The sequence below is a fragment of the Garra rufa genome, chromosome 1, assembly GCF_049309525.1.
Source record: "Garra rufa chromosome 1, GarRuf1.0, whole genome shotgun sequence".
NCBI lineage: Eukaryota > Metazoa > Chordata > Actinopteri > Cypriniformes > Cyprinidae > Garra > Garra rufa.
The window spans coordinates 11377119-11399774 of record NC_133361.1 but is presented as its reverse complement, the minus strand read 5'-3'; the positions used below and the strand labels follow the sequence as shown (position 1 = coordinate 11399774).

General features: G+C 36.7%; 1 protein-coding gene across 1 annotated transcript; it reads left to right on the top strand.

Moving 5' to 3' along the window:
* The first annotated feature begins 2015 nt into the window (after positions 1–2015).
* On the top strand, positions 2016–22387 carry LOC141347423 (uncharacterized). The gene is given in 7 exon segments (XM_073852474.1): positions 2016–2358; positions 3145–5107; positions 5183–5256; positions 7475–7765; positions 14310–15592; positions 19961–20189; positions 20639–22387. Coding segments are annotated over 7 exon segments (4917 nt in total). The 5' UTR covers positions 2016–2189; the 3' UTR covers positions 21547–22387.
* Positions 22388–22656: the final 269 nt, after the last annotated feature.

The following is a 22656-nucleotide window of genomic DNA, read 5'->3' as shown; positions in this document are numbered from 1 at the left end:
ATAACGCTTCTCTTCTGGCAGATGGAAGATTACATAGATTATAATTATTATATATTTTTTAATGAAGTTCTGTCTTCCGTTCACATTTCACTTCAACATTTCAAATAGAAATCAATATTTTCTTCAGCCACAGAGGATCATTTCAGCTTCTTTCCTAACAGTGACCTGTAGATGTCGCCAGCTGCTCAATAACTTGTTAACGATGCATCGATTCAAAAAAAGTGCAATGGATATCGCGATGCATCATTCCTAACATATGCATTGCTAAAAAAAACAACTTGTTTATAAATAATTACTAGTGGACTCTCTAGTAATAGGACACTTTTATTATTTAGAAAGTTAATCATCTGTGACCAATATTTTAAATGTTGATTGATTTCTCTCTAGAATGTTTCTCAAGCGCGTTCTCTCAGTTACGGTCTTATTTTTACATGAAGGACCTGTGTATGTACAACAAACATTAAATCTTGTTTTATTCTTCAAGGTTCTGGTTCACTCATGTCCTCCTCACTTTCCTCTTTAACAAACAGCATCTTCACAGCAGCAGATCTCAGTACAGCTGATACTCCTCCAGATATTCCTGCTTGCTTTAAAACTTATGACTTACTGAGAAGATTCAATTTCGCATATTTCTATTTAGAAATAGTACATTTGAACTAACAGTTTGTAGCACCATGAAACGAAACAACAAAACAAAAACAGTCCACGGTCAAGTCAAACTAATCTTCTTCCTCCAAGGTTTAATGGTGTTTAACAAACAAACGTATGTGTTTTAGTGCCACCCGCTGGACTGGTGTGGATTTCTGGAGTCTCTGCTGTGTTTTGTGAGCAAAACAAGACATTGTTGTATGTATGCAATCAAATTGATAACATTGTTCAGTATTGAGTTTGCACAACTAAGTGGGTCAAAGGCAAAGATTCTTTCAGCTTTTGTGAAAGTGGTATTGAAACCACTGAGCCCGTTGTCTTTAGCTGTATTCAAATCTGTTTTTGGTCTCATTTGCAAAATCGTGTAAATATAATTTTGTTTTATCATTCATTTACTTATTTGTTATTTTCCTTTGTTTATTTTAATACATTTCATCTTAATTTTGTAATCGGAATTTAACTACGATGTACCCAGCTTACAAGTTTGGGTTGTTTCCCGGGACATTCCCAAGAAGGTTCCTTGTTGGTTAGCCAGGAAAGTTTTCTTTACGTAAATAGAATGTCACCAGGTTAGGGGGACGTTCCCAAAAACGTTCTCCTAACCTCTTCTGTACGTCAGCCTCCTGAAGTAAGGCTGATGTGGACCTCAGCAATCACACCATGTCTTGTTTTAAACTACTGTTTGTTAATCATTACAGATAATCATATCACATTTAACCATCACAAGGAGCTTTAAATGAGACTGAATTATCATATATTATATTAGATTTTTTATTCGTTAAAATAAGTTAAAAGTACCATATAGTAACCCAAATTTAACTTATTAAAGCACCAAATAACAATAACTAAAACAAAATATTGGATTTAAAAATTGTGTTTTTTTTTTGGTTTGTTTTTTTACAGACATTTAAAAACGAATAACATTTATTTGACTAACTGATAACATTACATTCGTTTCTTACCACTGAATTCTGTGATTTTCCTTTTGATCAGTAAACGAAAACGTCTTGGTTAGCATCATGTTCTCTTGTCAAATCTCCTTGAAATCACAATATTTACCCTCGCATTATTTAAGAGATCAATCAACCAATGTTATTCCATCATTAAAACGAAATGACCGTTAATTTTTGAATTATGCGAGCGCGCAGCTTTATGTGGAAGACAAGAGAAAGCGCGTGCAGATCAGAGGCGCGCAGTAATTATTACTTCAGTTAATTTAAAGCCTGTTTGCTATGTACATTTATTGATGTTCAAAAAATAAAATAAATAAAGACATTTCCCTCCTCTCGACGCTTCTCACTCCAGTCCAGCGGGTGGAGCTAAAACACATAAGGTTGTTTGCCAAACCTTTGAGGAAGAAGATTAGATTGACCGCGCTGTTTGTTGTTTTGTCTCATTGCTGGCAATAGAAAGTAGAAAGTAGTTTGTAAAAAGTAGGAAAAAATCTGTAGAATTCCGATCCTCATAGTCGTGATTAAGTTTTGAAACAAGCCGGAATATATTGAGGAGAATCATCTGAACTGAGATCTTCTGCTGTGAAGATGGTGTTTGTTAAAAAGATGAGTGAGGAGGACATGAATGAACCAGAACCCTGCAGAATTAAACAAGAGGAACCAGAACCCTGCAAAATTAAACAGGAGGAACCTGAAACTTTGAGAATAAAACTAGAGGAACCAGAACCCTGCAAAATAAAACGGGAGGAACAAGGAGGTTGGTGTCTATTCTTGTTTCATTTTTTAATGTTTGTAGTAGCCTACATCTACAGATCCTTTATGTAAAAATAAGACTTTAACTGTCATTAAATTGTCTTAAATCCATGTTTCAAAGTTCTTATGGTAATTTGACTGAACCGACACTGGGTTTAATTATTACACTTTATTTTTAATTGCTTTTTGTAATCATAAAACTGTTGAACTCGGAGCATGTGGGACTGAATTGGTTTTACGCTAATAGAAGCCTATAGGACTTTGGTTATTTTCAACCATGTCTCAGTAGAGCAATTGCTTGTTCGGTACATTAATCAGTGATTAGAGATTTGTAATTACTCAGGTTCAGTCAGATTTTATTTGTCTTAAAATTGCTGTTCTGTTGTTAAAAGTGTTTTGTTGTTGTTATTGTTAAACATAGTAAAACCGTTTGAGGCTTTTCCACATATATTTTCTTGGCAAATGTGTTAGTCAGTCACACTGAAGTCTCACAGCATTTTCACATACAAACAACAGCATTGTGAAAGGGATCCCCATTTGTAAAAACAGTAAAATAATGCACATTTGCATTACATGTTCAGCCTATAGATCTGTAGTGTTTCTTTACAAAGTGGCTATCTACTGGCCTGTCAGCATAGTGCAGCTTTTTATTCATTTTTTTTTTTTTTTATTCATTCATCTGTGTAAATGGGGATTGTTTTGAATGTTTTCATCTGTACACAAATATGTTTTTCCTTTTATTTTCCAAATGTTTCAATTGATTTTCATCTTTTTAATGATTTAATTTCAGGACTGGTGAAAGAAGAAAGACAAGATCTGAATGAGTTGGAGGAGAAACATCAGTGTCAGAAAGATCATGTTATCAATGGAGAAAAATCAGTGAGTTGCAGCAATCAAATTACAGACGTCAAAAGGCCTTTCAGCTGCTCTCAGTGTGGAAACACTTTCAAACTAAAAAGAAGCCTTCTGAAACACATGAAAATTCATACTGGGAAAAAGCCTTTCAGCTGCTCTCAATGTGGAAAGACTTTTACACTTAAATCATCCCTTAGGAGGCACATGAAAATTCATACTGGAAAAAAGCCATTTACTTGTTCTCAGTGTGGAAAGACTTTTGCACATAAATCAAACCTTAACAATCACATATTAATTCATACTGAGGAAAAGCCTTTCACCTGCTCTCAATGTGGAAAGAGTTTCAAACGTAAAGAAGTCCTGGGGAATCACATGTTAATTCATACTGGGGAAAAGCCTTTCAGCTGCTCTCAATGTGGAAAGACTTTTATACTTAAATCAAAACTTAAAAATCACATGTTAATTCATACTGGGGAAAAGCCTTTCAGTTGCACTCAGTGTGGAAATAGTTTTACACTTAAGTCAGCCCTTGATAGGCACATGACAATTCATACTGGAAAAAAGCCTTTCAGCTGCTCTCAGTGTGGAAAGAGTTTCATACGTAAAGAAGTCCTGGGGAATCACATGCTAATTCATACTGGGGAAAAGCCTTTCAGTTGCACTCAGTGTGGAAATAGTTTTACACTTAAGTCAGCCCTTGATAGGCACATGACAATTCATACTGGGGAAAAGCCTTTCAGCTGCTCTCAGTGTGGAAAGACTTTTACACTTAAATCAAACCTTAAGAATCACATGCTAATTCATACTGGGGAAAAGCCTTTCAGTTGCTCTCAGTGTGGAAACAGTTTTACACTTAAATCAGCCCTTGATAGGCACATGACAATTCATACTGGAAAAAAGCCTTTCAGCTGCTCTCAGTGTGGAAAGACTTTTATACTTAAATCAAACCTTAAGAATCACATGTTAATTCATACTGGGGAAAAGCCTTTCAGTTGCTCTCAATGTGGAAAGACTTTTACAGTTAAATCAAACCTTAAGAGTCACATGTTAATTCATACTGGGGAAAAGCCTTTCACCTGCTCTCAATGTGGAAAGACTTTTACAGTTAAATCAAACCTTAAGAGTCACATGTTAATTCATACTGGGGAAAAGCCTTTCAGTTGCTCTCAGTGTGGAAACAGTTTTACACTTAAATCAGCCCTTGATAGGCACATGACAATTCATACTGGAAAAAAGCCTTTCAGCTGCTCTCAGTGTGGAAAGACTTTTATACTTAAATCAAACCTTAAGAATCACATGTTAATTCATACTGGGGAAAAGCCTTTCAGTTGCTCTCAATGTGGAAAGACTTTTACAGTTAAATCAAACCTTAAGAGTCACATGTTAATTCATACTGGGGAAAAGCCTTTCAGCTGCTCTCAGTGTGGAAAGACTTTTACAATTAAATCAAACCTTAAGAGTCACATGTTAATTCATACTGGGGAAAAGCCTTTCACCTGCTCTCAGTGTGGAAAGACTTTTACACTTAAATCAAACCTTAAGAATCACATGTTAATTCATACTGGAGAAAAGCCTTTCAGCTGCTCTCAGTGTGGAAATAGTTTTACACAGAAAGCAAGCCTTAATAAGCACATGTTAATTCATGCTGGGGAAAAGCTTTTCACCTGCTCTCAGTGTGGAAAGACTTTTACACTTAAGTCAAACCTTAAGAATCACATGTTAATTCATACTGGGTAAAACCCTTTCACCTGCTCTCAGTGTGGAAATAGTTTTACACTTAAATCAGCCCTTGATAGGCACATGGCAATTCATACTGGGAAAAAGCCTTTCAGCTGCTCTCAGTGTGGAAAGTCTTTTGTGTGTAAAGAATTGTTAACTATACCAATCATTGCAAAGCAGCTTTACAGAAAATACTAAGTTTCTACCAGAATACTTTATGTGCATAAACTACATGCAATACATTCTGAATAAAGAACTCTGATGAAAACACTCAAGTGTCTCCTTTTCTTCGCTTCTGAGTTTCTAACAGTGGTGACTATGGCAGAATGTAAATGTACAGTAAGAATTGTGCAGTTAGTTACAAATTAAAAGTAATCAAACAGACAATTATATAATAATAATGATATTGATAACGAATAATGAGGTTTTTTAATACTATCTTTTCCAAGCTCAAGGACGCTTAACAGAGCGATAAAGCAATCAATACGTACAGAGATGGACAGTAGACATTTGCCAAGGCAAAAACATGGGAATGCAGTTGCAAGCCACAGTAATAATTAGGGGTGTAACGGTTTTCGGTAAAAAATAAAAATAAATCGAACAGTACGGTTCTCCACACGCGATTTCGGCACGCACTAAGACCGCTGTTCAACTTAAATCTGACAACGCATCTGTAATATGATTTGTTTTAAATAACACATAAAACAAACACTGTTATGCTTATGTATGTTTCTGTTGATGGACGCGCATTCCGGCTTCCCATTACATTACAACGTGGACAAACCATTCTTGTTTAATGCAAGTGCCGTATACTGGAAAATGAGCGTCAGTTAATCCGTCATCTCCCAGGTGCTGACACCACGCGTTTGTAGATAAAACCTGAACAGCACACATCGCTATCTGGATTTAAGTAAACTAATTTAAGCTTTGCCAGTTTAAACATTTAAAAGCCAGCTTGCACGCGCAGTGAGAACATCTCTAAACGCGCGCAAATATTAAACTCTCTTTTAAGTATTGAGTTTGAATGAACAAATTCACGCAAAAAATTTTGTCGAAATGCCCGACTTGGTAAGTATCCTAGCTAGCAGACATAGCCGGCTAAACGTTCAGTATCAGTGCACTGGATCAGCGCATTCAAAGTGACCGCAATTTCTTAATATTAATCAAAGAGCAACAACAAGGATCACTCGCTGCTCTTTATTGAATAGCTTTTGTAAAGTTAATAAAGATTAAGCTTTAATTATATTGTAAAATATGCAATGCCTTTTTACATATATTTTATTGAGTTTCTGTACATAAAAACTAATGTTAGACCTACCTAAAAAACTGTTTATTTTATTTTATTTGTATATGTACTCAATTGTATTTATTTGCACTGTTGTTTGTAGTTAGATTATTCTTCTTTATTTTTATTTGACAGTATCCTAAAGTATAGTGAGTTTTTTTCCCTTACGTACCAAACCATACCGAAAACATACAATATGAAAACAGATGTCACACTGAGCTAAATGGTGAGCATTTAAAAAAAAAAAACGGCTAGCAAAAGGTGCGAATAGGAACGTTAGGAACAAGTTATTTTATTTAATCTGTGTTATTTTAATGTTTTTTTTTTTTTTTTTGTTTTTTGTTTTTTTACAGAAAACTTAGACACATCAACATGTGTCTCTGACAGTTTTGACCTAACTATAATTTTCAGTTTCAATAATTAATCCTACATTTCGACAGTAACTTACTTTTCGCGGCAACAGTATGCGCGCTCACAATATCTCCCGGTCCTTATTTCTCAGTTCACTGGACATATAGTACAGACCAAAAGTTTGGACACACCTTCTCATTCAAAGAGTTTTCTTTATTTTCGTGAAACTTTGCTTTAAGTATCGCCTGGGTCTCTACACATGAACTCAAGCATTGAGAACATTGTTTGTGTACACAGAGTTTACTAAAAAGACTTTCACTGTTTGAGTTTCCTCTCACGGCCGTCTTGCCAGTCAAGAAGTGTTGATCTCCAAATGCGAATTATAATTACAATTAGGTAAAAACATTGAAAAATTACTTTTTATGGACTACCTCTTGAAGCTCATCAAGAGGATGACAAAAGTGTTCAAAGCAGTAATCAAAGCAAAAGGTGGCTACTTTGAAGAACCTAGAATATGACATATTTTCAGTTGTTACACACTTTTTTTTGTTATGTATATATAATTCCACATGCGTTAATTCGTAGTTTTGATTCCTTCAGCGTGAATCTGCAATTTTCATAGTCATGAAAATAAAGAAAACTCTTTGAATGAGAAGGTTTGTCCAAACTTTCGGTCTGTACTGTATATCGCGGCTTCACACTCCAGTCCAGCGGGTGGCGCTAAAACGTATACGTTTGTTTGCAAAACACTTTTAAACCTCAGAGGAAGAAGATTCGATTCTGTTGTTTTGTCTCGATGCTGGTTCAACACAAACTGTTAGCAATGTAATGTCCCCAAGTAGAAAAATATAGTTTTTAAATCAGGTCAGTAAATACCTGTAAAATTCAGATCCTCGTAGTAGTGATTAAGTTGTGAAGCAAGCAGAAATATCTGGAGAAGTATCATTTCAACTAAGATCTGCTGCTTTGAAGATGGTGTCTGTTAAGGAAGAGAGTAAGGAGAACATAAGTGAACCAGAACCCTGGATAATCAAACATGAGAAACCAGAACCCGTGAGAATAAATCAGGAGGAACCAGAACCTTGGAGAATAAAACACGAAGAACCCGAACCCTGGAGAATAAATAAGGAAGAACTAGAAACTTTGAGAATAATACACAAAGAACCAGAAGCCAGCGGTATAAAACAGGAGGGACAAGGAGGTTGGTTTTTGTTCTTCATTCATCCTTTTAGTACATCTACAGCTTCTTTATGTAAAAAGACTTTAACTGTCATTAAAATGACATAAATCCGTGTTTCAAAGTTCTTTAAAATTTGATTAATTATCAACAGACGCGAATTCGCGTCATGGGAGGGGCTTCTGCCACTCGTCAGCGGGAAAGTAGTTGTAAAATAGGTGAATGAGCTCAATTTGCCAGCTTTAGCTTGCTTGTAGTCTCAATATGTATGTATATCAGTGGCGATTTCTTTAAGACTGCAAGGGAAGCTCAGCTTCCCCTAATGTCACAAAATTAATGGTCAAATTATGTACTATTGTATTAACATTTTATTGACTAAAAATGCGTTAGAAAACGTTCATCTCAAAGACGAGTTCGTTCAGAATCAGTTAGATATAGCAGGTCGGCTGATTTGATTTCTTCTCATACATTCCCGTAGCGTCACAGTGCATTTCCTCGTTGAAGCCCAGCGTCCATTGACTTCAATGCGGCTGACTTGAACGTTTTTTTTCAGTGCTTTGAAACTAGACGGTCATTGGATAAACGCTGCGATGTCCCGCCCACGGACGCTCAGCGTCTCTGGGGGTGAATGAGGAGTGGGCTGGCCTGGATGCCGAGCTTCTGCTTGATGATTGGAGGGTCTGTCGAAAGATTGCATCTCCTTTTGACTGACAGCGATTTTGTACTATAAGGAATCGGCTATTCGCGCTCAGTCCCATCGCAGATTTCTCAAGTTCAGTCGAAATAAAAACTGCTGCAACTTATTTCTTTATATTTGCTTGGCGAAATTGCTTGATTTTCATCATACATGTCACACAAGTATACACCACATTCCTTGTTTCACTTTTACAGAGTTTAATATATATTTTTTAGATCGTTCATTCATTCATTCATATAGGTAGGGGTGTAACCATATGCCTAGGTCATGATACGGTATGTACGGTATGAACAAAAATTTAAACATGAAACTGAAAATCAAACAACAGATTTATTTAAAAAAAAAAAACAAATTTCAATAACTTAGTTTTACATACAAGGTCACATTTTAAGGTTTAATAAAAAAAACTGTATTAAAATTAACAACTGAATAGGTCTGTCTGTCACTGAATTTTTTTTTTTTTTAAATGTAACATGATAGTGATAAAATTGTCAAGATGTCAAATTCTTTAAACCTGCTAGCGATGCAAGATTCTACGGTGGAATAATATTTATCTGTCAGGTGCAGTGCGGGTGACAGGCACGGGTATTTGCTCTTTGGACTCAATCCGGTACACGCTGACGCTGCTCTCAAACGGTCCCGTTTTGTGTTCACGCTCTGTCTGAAGACCGTTTAAAAGCCCTTTCACATGGGACGCGTCAAGCGGTGGAATCACTGCGCAGCTGCCGCTTTCTCTCATAGTGAAAGTGTTTTGCAGTCGAGCTGGTATTCGCGACGCGGTCTCGGGGTAAACGTAGTTGCAAACAACAAGGTCTCATTTTACTTTACAAAAACAAAATAAATGAAACGTAATGAAAATAGGCTACTATATGTGTTATTTGCTATTTGTCATTTTATGGGACAATGACTAGCGTAGTTTTACATAGTTTACTAAGACATTTTACACATATTTGTATTTTTTTTACCTGCGCAGGCTATACTACACGCATTTTCTGGATTTATAGCCTTTCTCCGTATTTTATGGATCATACATACTTATAGCCTATTTTAAATGATCTTGATCATGTTTTCAACACTCCGACATGCGCTTAGTGGAATGTGCTTTTGGTTGTTAATAAATCTGTGTGGTAACTGGTTAAATCATGGCTGCTGCTCATAAAACGATTACAATACATCTTCGGAGGTTCCTGTCGCGAAGAGCCATAAAAGCTTTAAGAAATATTTGTTCCAATGTGTGACTCGAAAAGCGGGTGAGTCTGAAGCACAAAACTTTTAACATGCACTGTGACTGTAATAATGTTTTGTCTGTAATTTTTTTTTTTCTACCGTCGTACTGTCGCGTGACTGTAAAACCAAAATTCTGTCAGACGTGAAGACAAGGTATCTTTAATTTCAGTTTCATCCGAACTCATGTTGCTCTACTAATATTCAGTTCAAATGACTTCTGCATCCTGATTCTGCAATGAAAGCACAAGCAGCGCTGTTGCAGAGTAGGAGACGTCAGCATCTCAACCAATAGGATTAGGCTGTCGTCATATCGTAAATGTTTCGTCATCACTCTACGATACATATCGTAACATTTTTGCATCGCGAAATTTCGTACCATGAAATATCGTTACATCCCTAATAGTAGGCTAAGCTATAGCGTCGTGGGTGAAACTGCACACGATGGCAGACAGTGCTAATATTGTCGACCTGATTTTGGCGAAGCCATTTGAAAGTGTTCCTTACGAGGAAAAACTTAGAATTAAAGGCAGGGCAGGGCAGATCAACACCTAAGATTGATTTAGTGCAAAAGATAGGGAAAAATTTTGGTATTTTGGTCACAGACCATTTTCTTGAAAAGGAACCTAGGGCAGAATTTACTTTTTAAATAAATAGACAATTTTATGATGTAGGCCGAAAATGAGCTTCCCCTATTTGACAGACCAGTAGCCGCCACTGATGTATATGTAGGTCAAATTGAATAAAGAGCGTTTTTTAAAACTAACCAGATTGTCCGACCTCTTCTCACTTTCTTCCTAGCCAAATCCTTTTTATTCCTGTTTCTACAAAAGTCCAAAGATGTATCGTACAGCTCCGAGTAACCACAGACAGCAACGGTGATTTTGTCCTCCATTGTTGTTTCGGATTTCTGCCTCCGTCACTACTAGAGCAAGCTCCTGATTGGCGAAAATCCGCGCCGCGTTAACCAAAGTTCAGATTTTTGAATTGGCGCGGCAATCGCTTGAAACGCTCAATGCGTCAACGCGCTCAACGCCGCAGGATGGCTATTCGCGTCTTTGCATTGACTTAACATGTAAATCACTCGCGCTTGCCACTTCATTCGCGTCCGGTGTGAACGCACCTTAAGGATTCTTATTTTTTAATTAGGGCCCGAGCCCAAAAGGGCGAAGGCCCTATTGTTCTTCTAAGGATTCTTATTTTTTTTTTTTTTTTTTTCAACCGTTGGGGCACTTTTGGGGGCCTTAACATACTCAAAAACTCTTGAAAATTTGCACACACGTCGGAATCTGCCGTCGTCCGGACGCCACAGAGGCTGGGACCCGGGCGTGGTTCAGGGCCTCTACAGCGCCCCCTGGAACACAGTTTGAAAACTTGATGTACTGCGCACACATACTTGCGCGTATTGATATGAAACTCGGTACACATATAGAACTCATCGAGCTGAACAACTTTTGTACTCTATGTCATGGGCTCCACACAACAGGAAGTGAGATATTTAGGGCTGTTTAAAAAGCGCATGCTCTGGAATTTAACGTACTCCTCCCAGGAATTCCATGGGATTGTCACCAAACTCGGTCAGCATGATCTCAAGACATTGGGGACGCTAAATTGCGAGGAGATTTTTGATATCTCGAACGGTTTGGCCGTGGCAAGGCGACAAAGTTATGGCGAGAAATGAGAAACAGGAAGTGTCTAATAACTGTTGCACACATTGCCTGATTCTGATGGAACTTCACCAGTTTGTTCCTTGTATGATGCCGATTCCATAAATGTGACTATTATGAGTCAAAGTTATAGCGCCACCAACTGGCAGCAGGAAACGTGTCATTTTCAAAATGCTTTGAAATCGGCCTCTTAATTTTACTTGATTTTCTTTAAACTTCATCAAAATCATGTCAAAACACGGCTGATGAGAATATGTAAAGGGGTCGATGATAAATCAAATGCTGTTGCCATGGCAACGTCTCAAACTTTAAAATTAGATTCCTGTCTTTTCGAGGCAGATAAAATGCTTAGAATTTCATGAAACTCAACACACACATCAATATTAATGATAGTTAGACACTGGCAAAAGGTCATAAATGGGCGTGGAGCAGGCACTCTATAGCGCCATCTTTTGACAAAAGTTGGGGGGTTAGTTTTTCCTACAGTCACCAAACTCTGTACATATATTATTCTCATCAATCTGGACAACTTTCTAAATCAAACTCATTAGCTAAGACCAACAGGAAGCCGGCTATTTTGATTTGAATGTGGATTTTTGGAAAAATCAGGCTGTGAACAAATTCACACTTCTACTAAGAACAATAAGCTGTTCACACCAAACTTTTTTAACCTGAAGAGAAGATTCTGAAGATGTTAAATTGCGAGCGGATTTGGGATATCTCGAACGGTGTTGACGTGGTAATTTTTTTAAAATGTAGTAAAAAACATAACCGTAATTTTTTTTATATCTTTAAAGTGCAGCATCCAAACTCTTTACAACTTTTTTCACACAGAGATCTAATCATTCTGAGCAAGTGCTGTTAATATAATGTTATACAAGCTTCAATGAATTAAAGAAAATTAAAAAAAGAAATCAGAAACCTGCTGTCACTCTGGTTGAATGTGTGTGTGTAGTCAGAGTGAGTGAAGATCATTATTGCAGGGGGGAGGGGTGAGAGGCAGAGAGGGTGAGAGAGCTGTGACACATGCTGCAGACCATCTTTGAGGAAGAAATGCACATATATGTAGTGTAATTACATAAATATGTCTTAACTTTGAGAGTCTGATATTTTGAGAAAATATAAAGGGTCACTAAGTCTTTCATTGTTTGTATTTTGCAGTTGTTGTTTTTTATTTATTTTTTACTGAACTGTACCATGAACTTGTCCTATTCAGTCACATAGCAAAAGATTAAGAAAAATACAACTTTTTAGCATGAGCGATTTATCTTCATTGATAGACAATATTTTCATAGTGTTATTTATTGAATATAAAATTATAATTAAAAATTTCAAGACAAACTTTGACAACAAAACTAACTTTGCTGTTATCTGTTCAAAACATCTGAAAACCATCATTTTAAGATCAGTTATATATATATCGCCCCATTAAAATACTCAACTTGATTTTTAAAGATATTTTGAAAGAATGGAGCGTTTATAGAGCACTTTGTGTATTGCTGTACACCCACATGAACTGTGTTCATGTTCATGTTAATTCACAGTACATAAACTAATGTTAAAAGATACTAATTTACCATTAAACAATATATGGATACTTTTTTTTAGCTTAATATTAATTAACATTAATAAATGCTGTTTAATTATTGTTCATGTTAACTAATATAGTTAATGTTAACAAATTAAACTGGATGGCAAAATTGTATATATTGTGTGTTGATTTTAAAGTGTAACCCTTTCAATTCAGTAAACTTTAAATCCAAACTGGCAGAGGGTTACTGTGAATGCATGTGCCAACTGGGCACCGTTTTCCTAATTGATTCTTATGTAGCGGTTAAGAGTGATGTCTTATAACAGAAGCCACCAGCAAAGCAATATCCACACAAAAATTGAACAGATAGGTAACGATGACATTTAAGCAGGATGTGGATGTAATGCAAGCAATAATAACATTTTGTTATCATCATGAATCATGTTCTTATCATCATCATCAGAATATAGGGAAAATGTAGCATATTGGTTCACAGTTGGCATTATCTGAAGTCCTTGCAGAGGTTTAGGTTTATAGCAAATTCCTCCTAGAGTTTTAATGATATCAACATTATATTTGCTCAGTCTGATCTAAAGGCCTTAAAGATGTTAAATTGTGAAGCTCTTGAGTTATCGGTAAAAGGCGTGTCCGTGGCGGCCAGACAAAGTTTGTTGTTTCGCCATGGACATAGAAGTTGTTATAACTCAGCCATAAAATGTCCGATCTGCCTCAAACTTCACAGGTTTGGTAAGAGTCCTGGCCTGAAGACACCTAAAGGCCAATATTCAGATATTATCATAGCGCCACCTGTTGGCAGCAGGATATATCATATCTTTCACTAATTCAAACATAACAAGGTCAATCTGCACCAAACTTCAAACGTTTGATAATAGTGCTGGCCTGAACACATCTACATGCCAATAATCAGTTATAGGCATAGCGCCTGCAGCTGGGAGCGGCAAGTTAAGCACATTTAAATGACTTATGACATATTTTTCCTACATTTACTGTATTAAAAGCATACTGCCCACCGTTTGCTGTGTTCCTAAAGCCACCGGTTGGCGGTGAGCCCGGGTGCGAGGGCCCGCTCATCGCTGCTTGCAGCTTTAATTAGAGTTTATTTTTGCATTTTGGAGTCAAAAAATTGTGTTGAACTCAGAGCATTTAGAACTGGACTGGTTTTACGCTAATAGAAGCCACATTTTAAGTAAAGTAGCTATTGGACTGTGGTTGTGTTCAACCATGTGAATGTCTTTGTTAATTCGCTACATTAATCAGTTCTTTGAGATGTATAATTATGTCAGCATAATGCAGCTTTTTATTCATTTTCATGGATCGGTTTAAATGGCGATTGTTTTGACAATGTTTTTATCTGTGCACAAATATTTTATACTTTTTATTTTCCAGATGTTTCAATTGATTTTCATCTTTTTAATGATTTAATTTTAGGTCTGGTGAAAGAAGAAAGACACGATCTGAATGAGGTGGAGGAGAAACATCAGGGTCAGAAAGATGATGATGTGACTGGAGAAACATCAGTGAGTTGCAGCAATCAAATAACAGACGTCAAAGGGCCTTTCAGATGCTCTCTGTGTGGAAACACTTTCAAACAGAAAAGAAGCCTTCTGAAACACATGAGAACTCATTCTGGGGAAAAGCTTTTCACCTGCTCTCAGTGTGGAAAGAGTTTCACCCAGAAACCAACCCTTAATAGGCACATGGCAATTCATACTGGGGAAAAGCCTTTCACCTGTGTCCAGTGTGGAAAGAGTTTTACACAGAAACCATCCCTTAATAAACACATGTTAATTCATACTGGGGAAAAGCCTTTCAGCTGCTCTCAGTGTGGAAAGAGTTTTACACTTAAATCAACCCTTACTATGCACTTGGCAATTCATACTGGGGAGAAGCCTTTCAGCTGCTCTCAGTGTGGAAAGATTTTTAGACTTAAATCAAACCTTGATAGGCATTTGACAATTCATACTGGGGAAAGGCCTTTCAGCTGCTCTCAGTGTGGAAAGAGTTTCATACGTAAAGAAGTCCTGGGGAATCACATGCTAATTCATACTGGGGAAAAGCCTTTCAGCTGCTCTCAGTGTGGAAAGACTTTTACAATTAAATCAAACCTTAAGAATCACATGCTTATTCATACTGGGGAAAAGCCTTTCACCTGCTCTCAGTGTGGAAACAGTTTTACACTTAAATCAGCCCTTGATAGGCACATGACAAGTCATACTGGAAAAAAGCCTTTCAGCTGCTCTCAGTGTAGAAAGACTTTTACAGTTAAATCAAACCTTAAGAGTCACATGTTAATTCATACTGGGGAAAAGCCTTTCAGCTGCTCTCAATGTGGAAAGACTTTTACAGTTAAATCAAACCTTAAGAGTCACATGTTAATTCATACTGGGGAAAAGCCTTTCATCTGCTCTCAGTGTGGAAAGAGTTTTGCAATTAAATCAAACCTTAAGAGTCACATGTTAATTCATACTGGGGAAAAGCCTTTCACCTGCTCTCAATGTGGAAAGACTTTTACAGTTAAATCAAACCTTAAGAGTCACATGTTAATTCATACTGGGGAAAAGCCTTTCACCTGCTCTCAATGTGGAAAGACTTTTACAGTTAAATCAAACCTTAAGAGTCACATGTTAATTCATACTGGGTAAAACCCTTTCACCTGCTCTCAGTGTGGAAATAGTTTTACACTTAAATCAGCCCTTGATAGGCATTTGACAGTGGAAAGACTTTTACAATTAAATCAAACCTTAAGAGTCACATGTTAATTCATACTGGGAAAAATACTTTCATCTGCTCTCAGTGTGGAAAGTCTTTTGTGTGTAAAGAATTGTTAACTATACCAATCATTGCAAAGCAGCTTTGCAGAAAATACTAAGTTTCTAGAATACTTTGTGCATAAACTACATGCAATACATTCTGAATAAAGAACTCTGAAGAAAACACCCAAGTGTCTCCTTTTCTTCGCTTCTGAGTTTCTAACAGTGGTGACTATGGCAGAATGTAAATGTACAGTAAGAATTGTGCAGTTAGTTACAAATTAAAAGTAATCAAACAGACAATTATATAATAATAATGATATTAATAACGAATAATGAGTTTTTTTAATACTATCTTTTCCAAGCTCAAGGACGCTTAACAGAGCGATAAAGCAATCAATACGTACAGAGATGGACAGTAGACATTCGCCAAGGCAAAAACATGGGAATGCAGTTGAAAGCCACAGTAATAATTAGGGGTGTAACGGTTTTCGGTAAAAAATAAAAATAAATCGAACAGTACGGTTCTCCACACGCGATTTCGGCACGCACTAAGACCGCTGTTCAACTTAAATCTGACAACGCATCTGTAATATGATTTGTTTTAAATAACACATAAAACAAACACTAGTGAGTACGTTTACATGGACAACAATATTCCGATTTTAACGCGATTAAGACAATACTCTGATTAAGAAGCAACCATGTAAACTGGTATTTTTGATTAATTTAATCCGACTAAAGTCATAATCGGAGTAAACACAAATCGAATTAAGACAGGTGGAGTATTCCTATTTTAGTCGCATTATGGAAGACATGTACACACCTTAATCACACTATTCCCCTTGTGTAGGACTTTTCGCCACATTTTGCGACAGAATACACACTAATGCTGCATTCCAGGCAGGTTTTTGAGCTTGTAAATCACGTCTTCAAACCACGACTCAAGACTTTGTAGCGTTCCAGGCAAGTCACGCCAAGCATTTATTATTTTTATATTATTAATAATTTGATTGCAACGTTATATTGTCCTAAACTCTATTTTTCCACTGTGTACCACTTGCATAAACACCGCACCCATAGAGGCTTTATTGTTGTTTCGCGGGCTATGTCAAGTCAGAACTCGAAACTGGGAGTACGTCAATCTAGTACGAGTTCACGGTTTGAGTGCCTTTCCAGTTTACTTTCACGGGTAGAAGTTTGGAAAAACACGGGTTGCCTGGAACGCGGCATAACGCTCTCAGTTGGTCGCACATGCATATGCTTTGGTTTCAATTTATTTATTTTTTTTTTTGCTACAACATGGGATTAATCAATGCTCATTGCTGATAAATAGTTTGTTATCATAATTTATAGTTTTATGGAAACATAGTTAACATTTAACCCGTTCTTTTTCATTAGTATTATTTGTGATTTTAATTTTGTGAACGGGATTTCCGCTATTGGAATGTCTTAGGATGCTTTTCAATTTTACTTTCGAATTTATGATCTTGGTTTTGCTTACATATATAGGCTACACCTATCAATTTTAAGATTAAAACAAATTCTTAAAAGATGGATTTGTTATTTTTAATTAAACAGCATAACAACAATAAAACAAAACTATCTTACATAGCATCTATTAACAAAAACTAATAAGACGAGGTATGGACTCCATCACATGCTGTGTTATATGCCGACTAAACAATTTATTACAGCGCGCGTAAACACTGAGCAATCAAATTAATTAATAAAAAATAAATAAAAGAAAGCCTCCAAAGCGTAATGTGAGGTAAACGGCAAAGATAACAGGGTTTTCAAAATGAAAACAAACAAAAAAAGTAAAACTAAACTGGCTTTCGGTGACTGTGTTTGCGTGTGTTTTTTTGTTCTAAAAACTGACTGGCTCTGAAATGCTGCTGTATGGAGCAGACGCTTTGGAGCAGCACAGCATGCACTCGCACAAATGCGACCACGGCAAATTTTAACTCACACATTCTAAAATATTTGTTGCAAATGTCCAGCCACTTCAAGCTTTTGTAAAATTAAAACCGAAACATCCAAAATTCTATAAGGAAGATGAACTGATAGCGTCGCGTGTGGACCTAATGATGTGTCTGATCTATGTCTAACATGTAAAACGGGAACATGAAAAGAATATTCTAAAAGCAACTCATGTAAACAGCTTAATCATATTATTGTCTTATTCAGAATAAGGTCATTAATTAGATTACTGGTGTCCATGTAAACGTAGTCACTGTTATGCGTATGTTTCTGTTGATGGACGCGCATTCCGGCTTCCCAATACATTACAACGTGGACAAACCACTCTTGTTTAATGCAAGTGCCGTATACTGGAAAATGAGCGTCAGTTAATCCGTCATCTCCCAGGTGCTGACAGCACGCGTTTGTAGATAAAACCGGAACAGCACACATCGCTATCTGGATTTAACTAAACTAATTTAAGCTTCGCCAGTTTAAACATTTAAAAGCCAGCTTGCACGCGCAGTGGGAACATCTCTAAACGCGCGCAAATATTAAACTCTCTTTTAAGTATTGAGTTTGAATGAACAAATTCACGCAAAAATTTTTGTCGAAATGCCCGACTTGGTAAGTATCCTAGTTAGCAGACATAGCCGGCTAAACGTTCAGTATCAGTGCACTGGATCAGCGCATTCAAAGTGACCGCAATTTCTTAATAGGCCTATTAATCAAAGAGCAACAAGGATCACTCGCTGCTCTTTTTTGAATAGCTTTTGTAAAGTTAATAAAGATTAAGCTTTAATTATATTGTAAAATATGCAATGCCTTTTTACATATATTTTATTCAATTTCTGTACATAAAAACTAATGTTAGACCTACCTAAAAAACGGTTTATTTTATTTGTATATGTACTCAATTGTATTTATTTGCACTGTTGTTTGTAGTTAGATTATTCTTCTTTATTTTTATTTGACAGTATACTAAAGTATAGTGAGTTTTTTTTTCCCTTACGTACCAAACCATACCGAAAACATACAATATGAAAACAGATGTCACATTGAGCTAAATGGTGAGCATTTAAAAAATAAATAAAAATACGGCTAGCAGAAGGTGCGAATAGGAACGTGCATGAGTTATTTTATTTAATCTGTGTTATTTTAATGTTTGTTTTGTTTTGTTTTACAGAAAACTTAGAGACACATGTTGATGTGTCTGACAGTTTTAACCTAAATATGGTTTTCAGTTTCAATAATTAATCCTACATTTCCACAGTAACTTACTTTTCGCGGCATCAGTATCTTGCGCGCTCACAATATCTCCCGGTCCTTATTTCTCAGTTCACTGGACATATACAGTACAGACCAAAAGTTTGGACTTTAAAAACAAAAAGTTTTCTTTATTTTCGTGAAACTTTGCTTTAAGTATCGCCTGGGTCTCTACACATGAACTCAAGAATTGAGAACATTGTTTGTGTACACAGAGTTTACTAAAAAGAAAGGTTTTGAACAAATCACTTACACTGTTTGAGTTTCCTCTCACGGCCGTCTTGCCAGTCAAGAAGTGTTGATCTCCAAATGCGAATTATAAGGTAAAAAACATTGAAAAAATACTTTTTATGGACTACCTCTTGAAGCTCATCAAGAGGATGACAAAAGTGTTCAAAGCAGTAATCAAAGCAAAAGGTGGCTACTTTGAAGAACCTAGAATATGACATATTTTCAGTTGTTACACACTTTTTTTTGTTATGTATATATCAGGGGTTTTCAAACCTGTCCTGGAGCCTCCCCTGTCCTGCACATTTTGCTTGTCTCTCTCATCTAATACACCTGATTCAAATCATCAGCTCATTAGTAGAGACTGCAAGACCTGAATTGGGTGTGCCTAATAAGGGAGACATACAAAATGTGCAGGGCAGGGGAGGCTCCAGGACAGGTTTGAAAACCCCTGGTATATATAATTCCACATGCGTTAATTCATAGTTTTGATGCCTTCAGTGTGAATCTACAATTTTCATATTCATGAAAATAAAGAAACCTCTTTGAATGAGAAGGTGTGTCCAAACTTTCGGTCTGTACTGTATATCGCGGCTTCACACTCCAGTCCAGCGGGTGGCGCTAAAACGTATACGTTTGTTTGCAAAACACTTTTAAACCTCAGAGGAAGAAGATTCGATTCTGTTGTTTTGTCTCGATGCTGGTTCAACACAAACTGTTAGCAATGTAATGTCCCCAAGTAGAAAAATATTGTTTTTAAATCAGGTCAGCAAATACCTGTAAAATTCAGATCCTCGTAGTAGTGATTAAGTTGTGAAGCAAGCAGAAATATCTGGAGAAGTATCATTTCAACTAAGATCTGCTGCTTTGAAGATGGTGTCTGTTAAGGAAGAGAGTAAGGAGAACATAAGTGAACCAGAACCCTGGATAATAAAACATGAGAAACCAGAACCCGTGAGAATAAATCAGGCGGAACCAGAACCTTGGAGAATAAAACACGAAGAACCAGAACACTGGAGAATAAATAAGGAAGAACTAGAAACTTTGAGAATAATACACAAAGAACCAGAAGCCAGCGGTATAAAACAGGAGGGACAAGGAGGTTGGTGTTTATTCTTCATTCATCCTTTTAGTACATCTACAGCTTCTTTATGTAAAAAGACTTTAACTGTCATTAAAATGACATAAATCCGTGTTTTAAAGTTCTTTCAAATTTGATTAATTAATTAGAGTTTATTTTTGCATTTTGGAGTCAAAAAATTGTGTTGAACTCAGAGCATTTAGAACTGGACTGGTTTTACGCTAATAGAAGCCACATTTTAAGTAAAGTAGCTATTGGACTGTGGTTGTGTTCCACCATGTGAATGTCTTTGCTAGTTCGCTACATTAATCAGTTCTTTGAAATGTATAATTACGTGAGCATAATGCAGCTTTTTATTCATTTTCATGGATCGGTGTAAATGGCGATTGTTTTGACAATGTTTTCATCTGTGCACAAATATTTTCCAGATGTTTCAATTGATTTTCATCTTTTTAATTATTTAATTTTAGGTCTGGTGAAAGAAGAAAGACACGATCTGAATGAGGTGGAGGAGAAACATCAGTGTCAGAAAGATGATGATGTGACTGGAGCAACATCAGTGAGTTGCAGCAATCAAAAAACAGACGTCAAAGGGCCTTTCAGATGCTCTCAGTGCGGAAACACTTTCAAACAGAAAAGAAGCCTTCTGAAGCACATGAGAACTCATTCTGGGGAAAAGCCTTTCACCTGCTCTCAGTGTGGAAAGAATTTCACCCAGAAACCAACCCTTAATAGGCACATGGCAATTCATACTGGGGAAAAGCCTTTCACCTGTGTCCAGTGTGGAAAGAGTTTTACACAGAAACCATCCCTTAATAAACACATGTTAACTCATACTGGGGAAAAGCCTTTCAGCTGCTCTCAGTGTGGAAAGAGTTTTACACTTAAATCAACCCTTACTATGCACTTGGCAATTCATACTGGGGAAAAGCCTTTCAGCTGCTCTCAGTGTGGAAAGATTTTTAGACTTAAATCAACCCTTGATAGGCATTTGACAATTCATACTGGGGAAAAGCCTTTCACCTGTTTTCAGTGTGGAAAGAGTTTTACACAGCAATCAACCCTTTATAAGCACATGTTATTTCATAAAGGGGAAAAGCCTTTCAGCTGCTCTCATTGTGGAAAGACTTTTACACTTAAATCACACCTTAAGAATCACTTGTTAATTCATACTGGGGAAAAGCCTTTCACTTGTTCTCAGTGTGGAAAGAGTTTTACACAGAAACCAACCCTTGATAGGCACATGACAATTCATACTGGAAAAAAGCCTTTCACCTGCTCTCAGTGTGGAAAGAGATTCATACGTAAAGAAATCCTGAAGAATCACATGTCAATTCATACTTCACCTGCTCCCAGTGTGGAAATAGTTTTAAACTAAAATCCACCCTTAATAGGGATGACAATTCATACTGGGAAAAAGCCTTTCACCTGCTCTCTGTGTGGAAAGTCTTTTGTGTCTAAAGGATCCCTTGACTCACATGTTAAAGGGTTGAATGGATGCCTATTTTCCACAAATTGATGTAAAAGAACAACTATTGATAATTAAACCCAAGAAGGAGATTGTCAAATTTGGGGCAAGATTAATAGTCACAGAGGCACACGGTATGATCAACGCATGTAAATCCATGATGGAAATCACAATGCTGAAGACTTACTCGCACATCATTTCCAAAACTAGACTGAGACTGAGACCCTTTTGACTTTTTGTTCCTCACAGAACATGTCCACACATTCACTGAATGACACAGAGACTGTCGTTACATGACTGAATTCATCGGATCAACCAAAATGATGCTAAAAGGACTAATGAACAAATATCATTCTGTTGCATATCTCCATATCATGTATGTGACCCACACATTTTGACTGTCACGTTCTAATCACTGATTGTGTATGTTTTCATATGTTTCTATTCATGTTTGGTATCTTTGTTGTTTGATTGAGTGTTAATTTGGTCACTTTTAGTAGTTTTTGGACTAAAATGCCATTTTTAGTCATATTTTAGTCATCTGAATTTGTTTTAGTCAACAAAATAAGACTTTAATCTAATGGGTTTGGTTACTGTCAGGATTATGGACCTGTGCTGTTTTGTCTTCCCTCACCTAGTTTCTCACTCTCATTGATTGTTCATTTGATTCAGGCATCTTTGTTTAGTCCTAATTAACCACATGTATTTAAATCCCATCTTGTGCGTTGATTCTTTGTTGGATTAACACGTGAACACTTTGGCCAAACAGCGGTGTTTAAAAATCGGTTTAGCGCTCAAATATGAGCGGGAAACGGACGTTTTTAAAATTTAAGTACCGAATGCGGTACCTTTCGATAACTCTAGGCTGTATCCGAAACCGCCCCCTCATTTACTATCCCCTATATTAGTCCACTCATACAGTCCACTTGAAGGAGTGAATGAAAACGAGTTGGTGTATTCGGACACTTATAAGTGCACCAGATGAACTGACGCCTTTTCATGCTGTTTAACACACATTTA